At 34.3% G+C, this 12,052-nt stretch overlaps 1 protein-coding gene across 2 annotated transcripts; it reads right to left on the bottom strand.

Moving 5' to 3' along the window:
• Window positions 1-2,352: 2,352 nt before the first annotated feature.
• On the bottom strand, window positions 2,353-11,884 carry Trm1 (tRNA methyltransferase 1). 2 transcript variants are annotated; one of them, XM_068766540.1, is made up of 10 exons: window positions 11,810-11,884; window positions 11,406-11,648; window positions 10,024-10,211; window positions 9,623-9,851; window positions 8,488-8,636; window positions 5,952-6,120; window positions 4,861-5,081; window positions 3,864-4,001; window positions 3,368-3,535; window positions 2,353-2,527 (listed from the first exon to the last, which is right to left on the bottom strand). In XM_068766540.1, exons 1-10 carry the CDS (start codon window positions 11,843-11,845, stop codon window positions 2,383-2,385), a joined length of 1,686 nt encoding a protein of 561 aa, XP_068622641.1. In that variant the 5' UTR covers window positions 11,846-11,884; the 3' UTR covers window positions 2,353-2,382. The 2 variants fall into 2 exon arrangements, with proteins under 2 accessions (XP_068622641.1, XP_068622642.1); XM_068766541.1 differs by lacking the exon at window positions 3,368-3,535.
• Between the last annotated feature and the right edge of the window lie 168 nt (window positions 11,885-12,052).

The raw sequence follows: 12,052 nt of genomic DNA, 5'->3' as shown, positions 1-12,052 counted from the left end.
CCGCCTGACCAGTCCTGGGACATCGTGCGGTTGCTTACCACCAGCCCCAGGGGGGTATCGTCCTGGGGTATAAAATCAGACCAGACCTGCGGCCCACTTTCCTTTTAAATGAAATATATTTTTTTTTCGGTTTCCGAGTTGCTGTTTTCTTTTAACTTCACCGTTGACAACTCAATAATGTACAACTTTAGTAAATGTCTTAGGTTAGTATAGGCAATCGTAATTTGAGGCACTAAATGCCTCAAATTACGATTGCTATAAGGCATAAAAAAGGATAAAAAAAACCCAATTTATTCACAATAATTTATTGTTAAAGAAAATACAATATTACATTTAATTGCTAACTAATCTATGTATTTTTAATTATAAATATTGATGTTGCTTCATTTAATTACAATTTAATTTTTTTTGCATTGATGTAGTATTCAGAAAGTTGCATCGAGGTCAGTATTATTAATGCGTGATTTCTTATCTATATCACCTTCAGTGACCATTTGTGTATTTCATGAGAAAAATGCCAGATCTCAATTTTATAGGAATATGATATAAGAGCCCACAACAAACACATACGGGTTATCGGTATCTTTAATACAGTCGTAGAGCTAACCTTATATATTATTCTTAAATTTATTGATATTCCAATACATAAAGACCAGATTGTCATGAATATATTAACTATGTACCGTAATAGTATTTTTTTCACGAGTTTTCTCTAGGACTAGAAAAATTTAAACTATGGGTGTAATATATTTTTTTTTGCTTGCAATTACACATTAAAATATACAGGGTGACTTTTTATGGTTAAAAGATTTAAAGGTGATGATAGATGAAGATATGTAGTTCCGTGTATCGAACAGGGGAATCCCACGCCAGAGCGCTCTATATTTATGTTAGGCAAAAGAGATCACTCTACAATATTTCTCGGCTTGTGATTGGCTGGATATTGTTTTCATGTTTTAAAAATTGGTATAAATATGGGCTAAGTTAGTTCATTATACCTCACCACCGTCCCTGATACGAGTTCCGACACTCGAACTTTGTTAAGTTTTAAAGTTCACGGACCCCTCCGTTCCGTGAACTCATACAGATGAAGCTGTAAAAGCCGCAAGGCTAACAGCAACAACTTCTCCAGAAACAATACAATACATTCATTATACACACTTCTATTTTGGACTTCGTGTTGTCATTACCTCCAAGACCTATCAGCTCTAGGTAGAATCCCACAACTCATTTGCTGGTAATTTATGTATGGTACACCCAAAATCAATTGTTTCAGAAATAATAAATAACACTATGGTAATATTGTAAAAAAAAGTGTTTTCAAAACTGATTACTACATATTAAAATTAATTATTGTTTATTATCTGTTCCTACAGACTGTACTGTTAGAAGTAATTGGCCTGGTGTATTTCAATAGAAAACATAAATTAATGTTATATATGTGGTAATCGGGATGCAGGGATTGAATTTAAAGTCCTTCGTGGGGCACAATTGTTTATTTTAAAAAGAACTCCTAACCTAAAACTGCGCACGTTCCTACATCGTTCAAACGTCGTCTATCTCTCTTCCTCTTACATGCCTCTCGCTTGCACCATCTGACGTTCCTATTCACGTATACTATTACGTACCATTCCACATATATTTTAGACTTTATACAGAGTGATTGGAAATAGGTTTAAAAGCTTTATTACAGTGAACAATTTTTTTCATATCTTCTTTGAATACACAAATACTTCGCTTTGCCTCGTTTCGATTTGCGGGTTTTTCGAAGTTGCGTCGCTGCTTAATAAGTACTAATTCTCACTATGCGTTGTTAGATTTTCGAGGTTGCGTTGTTTTTGGTTAGTCTTTAATTTTTTTCCTTCAATTTTCTTTCTTTCCAAAAGATGGCAACACTTTTGTTTCTAATTGCGCCATGCCATAAAAACTCGGGGATTCCCTTTCTTATTAAAGATTAACGCAAATTTTAATAGTTTTATTTTTACTTTGTTTTGCTAATTTTGGAGTTCAGTTTCAATTACGTAGTGTGTTGTAATGTAGTGTTGTGCTTTTTTTTAAAAGAGCATAATAAATTTATATAAATTTTAACGTGTTGTTTCTGGTTACAAAAAGGTATTAATTTTTCCAATTAATTTATTGGCAGAGTTATATTATTTTAGTTTTTTAAATGTTTACTTTGTTCATTTTTTTTTAAAAAGTAGTATTTTCGTGATCCTGGAACCTATCTTCGATCTTTACATGATCTGCTATAGAAAATCTTAATACACTTTGCGGCGTTTCAATTTGCGTCGTGTTTTTTTGGAACGTAATCACGACGCAAATTGAGGTATTGGTGTATGTTAAAATAGTAAAACACAAATTTATTTTTAAAATTTATTTTACTTATTGTGTTGTTATGTTATTATCATTTCTTTTCTTGGGAGCTTCTTCCTCGCTCTGGGGCGAGTGTTCCCGTTTCTGAGCCCGCTGTTCTTTGCTGCGTTTGTTCTGATTTCTAATCGACTTCGCCATTTTCTCTTCGCTGACACTGTGATTATTAAATGAAAAATAGTAAACTCTATTAGAAAAATAATCCTTGACACATAAGAACACTGATTTAGAAATTATAGCTTATATTTCATCACCGTTTCATTATAGCATATATATACATAAGCTTCCTGTCTAAATTTCCAATAGGACCGGGTTGGAAGCGACCTGTACCCAACGTCATCTACTTTGTAAGAAAAGGACGATGCACGACGACATGCAGTGGCAGTCGTGCAACAAAATGCCAAACACAGAGTCACTAATCGGTGTAACATAACTCCTGAAGATGCCCCGTGGAGGGGTGAAACGCGTGTTGAGTGGTTTGGCGGTGGCGGTTGTGTGATTTGCGTTGTTTGCCGCATACTGCTACTGCATGCGCGGAAGTAGTTAAATATTGGTCCTTTTCTTACTTAGGATGGACTTCCGCAAGGTAACGCCTGATTCCATTAAATATGTCATCTACTTTAACAGGTAGAGTTCATTGTTTCTACTCCAGAACTTTAAGGCTCTATCAGACATCAGTTCTACCCGCTACTTAGCCCGCCTACTGTCTCTTCAACTTGCAAACATTCGTGGCTGTGTCAATTACAATTGTTCATCTACAGATCCCCTCAGTCCTGATTAGATCCCGTTTCAGCTAAGATATACCTTAGCACAGCCATTCCACTATAAAACATTTACATTAGTGATCAAAGACCATGTTACTGAATGTTGTGAAACGCTCCGAACTTAAGATCCTTATGGAGCTCTAGGAACTAATCATGGAAGATCGAGAATAATTACCCTCAGCGTTCAGAATAGATAAAGGTGTGAATAGAAAAAAATTATCATCAATACTAACTTCACAGCCGACTTGGAACCTGGACCCCAATGGGGAGTTGGATTGAATTGAAAGCGCAGACAACCGTCCCTTCTGCTTATAGGATTCGCATCGGGCCTCTCACTCAGGTCTATTTCTGTCTTTATCTCTTGTCTGAGTATGAATTTTGAAACCGGATTCATTTCTAGCCTAAAACATTAAATATAATTTTTCTTTTTATAAACTTGAGACGGCCGTTATATGTGCACGACCGAGCGTCGACTTTAGTCGTCAACCATAAATTTTAACATATCTCTGGAATTCGTTTATTATAATAACATTGTACAGTATCTGTATCAGCTGGTGATGCAAAACACTTTCATCACAAGTATGTTAAAGAGCAAGACGAGCTCATCGTCGCGGCAGATAAGAGCATGGTTTGGGCCGCTGTGGCCGTCGACTATACTCGACGCTCGTACTAAAATGGTTAACTATATATTGTCAAAGAAATAAAAAGAATATAAAAAGAAATAATTACTTAGCTGGTTTCACTGGATGTTTCTTTTCCCACGTGCGTATGATATCCCATATAACCTGAGCAGGTGCATAAGTCTTTATAGATAATCTAGCAGCGTGTGAAAACGACACCTTGTAGCCAGCGTTCAGTATAGCTGACCTATTAAAGAAAAATCCCATTAATATAGTCTGTTAACATATTATGCCTAGCTTATACAGAATACGTCAAATTCAAAATATATCTTTAATCAAGCAGGCATTTACATCGTCTATAATTGTAACATTATAAGTATTAATTCAATCAAAGGTTTTTCTGTAAAATGTGTCGACAGAAACGACGTTACATTCCCCAACGATAAAAATTGCACAACGACCTAAGAACATAGGTAGTCCGGAACAGAGATAGTGCTCTACAAAGTCGAAATTAGCCGATTCTCTTTCCAAAGGTCGATGTGCAATATTTATCGCCGGGGACTGTAGGTCGCGTGTGTCGAGTTCTTAATTATGTATTTTTTGCTTAGACATTTCACGCGTTCCTTTTCCTATTCTTTTCGATTTAAAATCAAAAAGGTTTTAATGCAAGCCGCATAGGCTGTTTGGCTACATCTATTTATTTAAAAAAAAAACACCTAACGTCGATCGATTCATAAATTTCTATTATTTACTTACTTAAGAACCTTTAATAGAAAATAATAAATATATAAAGTATAAATTTTATTACAGAAAATAAAATGTGGTTATTAATATCACTTCACTAAAATATTTAGATCCGTTGCAAATAGGTTAAAAACGTGGTGGATATCTCGGGGCGCCATTTTAAATTGTCCACTAATATGTATAAAAAAATTGCTTTAATTTTTTTTGACAACTAAAGTTTTTTATCTGTGTCCAAACTAGAGTCTGTTTAATTTGAATATCGTTTAACCAGTTTGTGAAGATATGCATCCCAACCCAGATGTATAATAAAAATTAAAAAATTAAATCTAAATTTGAAACGTATTTTCAAAATCATAACATACCTCATTACCAACATGGGCATGGTCTCCAAATGAACTTTACCAAACATCTTATCCATAACATAATAAAGTGGAGCATCCTGTAGCTCTTCCCTCACCATGGATAGAACACCCTGTATACGCTTTGATGTACCAAACAGTTCTGGTTTCTCTTGCACGTGGGTCAGTACTCGGGTAACGAATATTTCATCGTGTATCGGTGCTGACCAGATGGGCCCGCCCATCTACAATTTAAAATAAAATTAAACGTGAATATTAGTTTTTATTCATAAAAAAATAATAAAAGAAATTTATTTATTATAGCTTATATATTGTGATGTCATTTCTATACATAATACCCGGCTATAAATATTACACATCGACCTTTGGAAAGAGACAATCGGCTAATTTCGGCTTCGTAGTGTTATCTCTATCGCACGAAATACAAACAATCCTTTATCTAATAAGAGCTGTTACAACAAGTGTCATTTGCATCTTTTGATAATTATTTTAATTCATTTTATAAAATACACCTATTTTTCATATAAGTGGTGGCTTTAGGTTGAGGTAAACTAAAATAAAAAAACATGTTCACATTATGTTTACGTATTTAATTATTTAAGAAAATTACAACTGTACATAATAAACATCATTATACCTATTGTTAAAATGAGACAATGTAATAAAAATAAAAATTATTTTTACAGCTTCTGATAGATACCGGACTGTTTGTATTTCATGCAACAGAGATAACGTTCTACGAAGCCTAAATTATCCGATTGTCTCTTTCCAAAGGTCGATGTGTAATATTTATTGCCGGTTACTGTACAGGGTGATTGGTTAAAACTTTAAAAGATTGATTGTATAGCTCATATGTGAACAAAAGTTTTAAAGCTTTTACATCTATTTCCAATTACCCTGTATAAAATTTAAAAAAGTTTTACACCAATTGATTTTTTTTAATTGGAATTTTACAGGCCAATAACTTCTGGCAGTACAAAATCTGCAGGACGAAGTAAACAACAGTAAAAAAATTATTAATTTAAATATGTAGTAATAAAAAAATTTAAAATACTTTTTTACTATATTATCACTAGGTGATGATCTATACTCACATGATGTTTTTGGTTGCAATTAACACAGCGTTCACCGACAGGTGGCACTGATGGTAGGTATGCCTTCATCTGTCCTGGATTCTGTTCCGTTGGATTCGGTTTAAAACCACCCAACGGTTGAAGTGTTATATTATCACAGCCCACGCATTGATATACCATGGACAGTTTGCTGAAATATAAATGTAACCTTAGCCATTACATCATCTCAACTACAGGATGTCCACAGCTGGACATAATGCTCTGCTTTTCTACTACCTATGAGAAAATAGTGATAACATCTCTATTGTTTCTGAAGATGTTGTGGCGTGCATATCGCGCGCCACTCGAACACCAAGCTCTTACCCACGTGACCGTCAATCGCATCGCGGCGGCGGCGGCAGTGAAACAGATAAATGACAGATGGCGCCACAGTAGACGCAACGAAAATCTGCATCGCGTTGTTGAGAGTCTCCGCGCTCATTATAAGGGCTAGCGGAGGTGCGGTCAACACATGAAGAAGCAACTGAAGATGAAGAAGCAACCGACGAACAAGAAACAACCGAAGAACAAGAAGCTACAGTACTACGACCACTCCTACACTGGTGACCCCGACGTTGCTAATGCTGTTAGCCCTAAGGCTTTTACAGCTTCATCGGTACTGAGTTCACGGAGCGGAAGGGTCCTTGAACTAGATTTAAAACTAGAAACTAAGCTGGGGAGGCGCCTACAAGTTGCACGGGGACGCTTGGACGTTGTTAAGGCTCTTTGCGGTAGAGCTTTGACGGGATGGGTTCCTGGAGTATGCGAGCCGAAGAGGGATCCGGATCCAACCACGGTTCGCCCACGCTGTTCGCGGTTAGGGAGCGGGCGGCCGCGTGTGATAACATAGATAATAAATGATTACATTTAAAAATGGCGGTTGAAGTAGCAGTGGGCAGACTACATGGCGTGCACAAGAGATGACCACCAGGGCCATGGGGTTTTCGATTAGAGATAACGGCCAGGCAAATGGTCAAAGTGGATACATGACCATGTCCGGTCAGTCTTTAAAGATTTCAATGTGAGAGGCTTATGTTCAGCAAAGGAACCCAAGGGCTGTAATGGTGGCAAATAAAAATAAGGAAATAGGAATATATTTAATATCAATATATAGAAATAAAACTTAAATTATTTTAATAATTTACTTAAATCTATCTAATATATAAAATTCTCGTGTCACAGTGTGCGTGATTGAACTCCTCCGAAACGGCTCGACCGATTTTCGTGAATCTTAGCGCGCATATCGGCCAGGGCGAAGAATCGGACAACATCTATTTTTCATCCCCCTAAATTTTAAGGATGGTCCACCCCTAAATTTTTTTTTGACAAAATTTTTAGTTTTTATTTTTTTTATGATACAGCATACAAAAATACATGCAATCCTAAATTTTCATTCCTTTACGATCAACACTTATTTTTTTTAATGTTTCCTAGAAATAATATACATGGCAAAACAACGTTTCCGGGATCAGCTAGTTTATTATATATTTATTACATTGTACTCGTTGCAGAAAACCGCCATCTTAAAGAATGACAATTCTTTTTTTATCTAAACTTTTATAGAGTTTTTTTGCAGATCATGCCAATTACATAGAAACATATAACCTCTCTTCTTATATATTACAAGATACAGGTAGATCATGACTTAGTCATTCACCAGCTTAGCGGTCTCCGTGTAAGATTGTCATAATATGGCTTGACACAAACTGATATTCAGTGTAACATCAATATCCTAAGGCGAAAAATAGTCTAATGACAGCTCTTGAGAACAAGAAAATGGAAGATATAAAAATATTTAAATTTTACAAATTACAACTTAAAATATAAATTTCGTCTAAAAATAATTTATTTATATTTAGTACTAGGTAATATTAATTAAAATATCTATTTAAAGAAAATTGATTTCCCGCCGAAACTTGCATAATTTCTTTTTTGACACTTAATATATTTATTATCTATGGTCGTCATAGTGCGTTCGGAAACATACCACACGACTTCAATAAAATAACATGAAACGTGGTATGTATACATTTGGCAACGAGATGCAATTAAAGGTTAAGTTTTATTGTAATTCGTATGAATATTGAATTGTATATTCTAACATGCGTAGTCTGAGCAGTGGTGGCCTAGCGGTTGAGGATTGAAATTTGCGAGGTCGCGGGTTCGATTTGCATATGATTGTTACTGCTCACAACCAATTTTCCAGAGGATGAGCAGCAGCGTCCTCTGAGTACCACAATACCACACTGCGATAGTTAAACTGCCTAGCGTGGCGATTGTTGTACATCCCCCATAGATATCTTTGATGAAGGCAATATGCCTTGCAATAGCGTCTATGGGCTGTAACAAAATCTTCCATCATGAATCGAAATAGCTTATACGAACCCTTCACGAGGTAACTTTGTCTCTAAGAAGGAAAGTGGACTAGGGCTGTCACAAAAAAAAACATTTTCAAATTTCGATTCCAGTGTCAAAAAAGTTCAACCTTGGCTCCATCAGTTGCTATTATGGAACTTACCTTGTGGTTTTCTTGCAGTGAATTGCGCCCGAGTAGATTTTAACAAACACACGGATGTAGAAATCAGCCGATATACTCAACATGGGTACGATATACCGACTGTAACGGTTCGCATGGTGTTCTATGCATTGTAACAATATCCTTAGTGCCTGAAAATCAATTACATAATTTTCATATATATAATAATAAAGATCGCATCGAAATCGATTCCATAGAAATATAAATATTTATTTACGTCGATATAGATACGGGAGAAGGTCGAATTAATAAACACACTTTTACTTCGGACTTCGTGTTGTTAATAACTTAAGACTTACTGACCCTAGGAACAATCTCACTATGTTTATATGTACACTCACATATATACTATATGTGTCATATACATTGTCTTTGTAAATATCGATTTAACCATAACATTAAAAAGAGTCGTGTATCACGTACAGTACCCGGATATAAATATTGCAGTCTTTGGAAAGAGACAATCGGCAAGACTGACAAAACGGTACTGTGCGACAGAGATAGCGCTCTACGAAGCCGAAATTAGCCGATTGTCTCTTTCCAAAGTTCGATGTACAATATTTATCGCCGGATACTGTAAATACATTATTACTAAAGTGTTGTCATGTAGAAACTACAACGTGCCGGTACTAAAGAAAAATTTATGACGATAGTTTGAAAAATTCATAAAAAAGGTGACGGATATAAATTTGTATTTTGCGCAATGCGGAGGTACTTTTGGGGTCATTCCACTTCTGACTGCGGTGACAGCTTGACGTGCCTCGAAGTATTTCGCAAAGTTATGATACATTAAATTAAAATTATTAATAAAAGTGTTATATTAAAGGTATTGTAAGATTATTTACGAATTCTTTACATATGTAAAAAAAAGTATGGTAGACTTTGTATACGTAAAGATAAATAGAAAAAAAAAGAATGAATTAAATAGAGAGTCGACATTTACTTTAATAAAGAAATGCTGTTAATTATTACTATATTAAATCAATAAATATAGTGATTACAGTTACAGTTTTCCTAATTGATTGTGACAACCTTATTTTGACACTACAAATTATCTCTAGGTAGCTAGTAAAAAAAAATTATTACATATATTTAATAATAATATTAAATATATTACCATTTCATGGCAGCATTTAGTTTTTAAACTGACAGCGCCATATTTGCCATAGCAAGTTTCCGGCGAATTTCCCGCCAAAACCGCCATGTCAGTTGCGGTGACAAGCAAAAGTCCGCCATCTTGTACACTCTGAACTGCCGAGTCCAGGAACATGGAGGGACATCCATATGGATCTAAGTCTATAGCTGAGAATCGCTTCAATGGATGTTTGTGTTTGTACATCAGCATACTGTAACAAATAATATCTATGTATATAAGAAATTTCCGCCTAAGTCCTTCCTAAACCCAATATTTCTGGAACTGTGTGAATTTAACTTTAGAAAGTGACATTACTTTTCGGTCCACTTAATACAGTCTATAATAAATTTTTATACAATAATGAGTATTGAAAAGATAATTACCATGCATCATCATGGCTTGTTTCTATTATACTCTCTACTTGGTTGTGAATGATGTTATCTTTAATAGTTTCCACAGCTTGTTGGGACAGGTCATTGGCTATAATCTTCGTAACATTTGGCACTTCCTTGGCATAACGGATGCTTCTCAACCCAGTTGCAGATAATCCTTCCAGAATAGTTACAGGTATCTGAAAGTGTAAGGTATTTATTGTAGTAAATAAAAGTTCCTTTAAAGATAAAGACAAAATCCCTTTATGATCATCATCTTATCATTTAATCAATTTATTTATTACTCCAGTCTGCTTCGCTAGCTGTTATAGTTGTGGAGAAGTAGAATGAAACTCACAATAACACATCTTTTAATAAAGTTTAACAATACAAATGTAAACATAAACACCTTAGCAGATATAGCCTAAATCAAATTAAAATAAAAATACATCATCACTGCCAAGGATTGTTTACAAAGCACACTTGTAGCATACATAAGTACCTTAATACACACACACACACACTAAAATCAGTGGCGTACCTAGGGGGGGGCGGTGGGTGCGGTCCGCACCGGGCGGCACTTACCTTGGGGCGGCATTTTTTATATTTATTTATAGTTGTAAAAAGCAACTTTTTCATGTCATATTTGTTTTTTTTCTTGAATAATAAATGAAAATTCTGTTCCCAACATTGGAATTTTGTTAAGAATTTTTATAAGAATTTTCAATCGGTGTCGCTAGTTGTGAAAGAAGCTTCTCAAAAGTGAAGTTGATAAAAAATTATCTTTGTTCTATGAGTCAATTCAGACTACAAAATCTTGCAATATTGTCAATAGAACACGAAATTACAAATAATATAAATTTTGAGAGCATTATACACGATTTTACTATTATGAAAGCTAGAAGAGTAGATATTATATAAATATATTTACGGGTGCATACAAATGTCAAAAAAAATTACTGTGTGTATTAATTAATATTAATTAAATAACTTAATAATTTATTTATGTGTTAATTATTTATTTATTTATTAATTTATAAAAACCACTATTTGATTGACTTATAATAGAAAGGGCGGCAAAGTGGAGATCGCCCCGGGCGGTATAAGTTCTAGGTATGCCACTGACTAAAATCAAACAAATTTTCCTTTTTTGCCTCTTGTTTACATAATTTTTTACTATCTATGAATTTTACAGCCACAGAACATACGGCTGGTTTGACTTTGAGAACTTCATAAACAACTTGGACTTACTATTCAAGCTTATTAGGAAATTTCAAACATACCACTCTTTATTACTTGTCACCTTTAGCTAGTGGAGGAGCCCAGTAGTTGTTAATTTACTTTAATATAACTTAGATTCTTGAGCGCAATGAAAAAAAAATAGAAAATTGTACCTCATTTTTATCAGCATTGTCTACAGATGATAAATATTTAGTTTTCTTGTCGACTCTCGCAAGTTTCTCATTTTTATAATCTTCAATAAATACACTTAGCACAGCTATACTTAGGTCCCTGTTGAACTCTTGGACCGGATTATAAAATACTTTCTCTGATTTTAAGCAGATTTCGGCCTGACCTTCTTTTATAGTTTTTAATGGTTTCCCTGGAGTTGCAGTCTCTCCCATTTTCATGATAGTCTGTGTAAATAAACGTAATTTTGTAAAAACACATATACAGTATAATATTTTATAAGAACAAATAAAGGTTAGAAAAATCTTTTGTTTTTTTCTTATTACATCTAATGTATAGGATTTTTTTAAGTTGAAATTTTATAGTTGAGTCACTATAGTGGGCATACCTTTGATATTATTCTTAAAACTCTCGAAATCCTCATAGAGTTTTATAGCATGCAGTTTGTTATGACATTTTGAGATTAAGTGTTGACACTAGGTTAGAGGACTAAACATTTTTTACTATAAAATCGATTCAATAATTATAAATGTCAAAATAATAATTAATTTCTTACCGTGGATATACATATTTTTTAAGTAATTTAACCTTATAAAACTTAAACCGCATTTAAATAATTAAATGCTATTTT

This window comes from Battus philenor, unplaced genomic scaffold (assembly GCF_028537555.1).
Source record: "Battus philenor isolate CCGP_79_NKW_IND1 unplaced genomic scaffold, ilBatPhil1.0.hap1 SCAF_21, whole genome shotgun sequence".
In the NCBI taxonomy this organism is placed as follows: domain Eukaryota; kingdom Metazoa; phylum Arthropoda; class Insecta; order Lepidoptera; family Papilionidae; genus Battus; species Battus philenor.
Note: the sequence above shows the minus strand (reverse complement) of the source record. Positions and strands in the feature narration are given on the sequence as shown.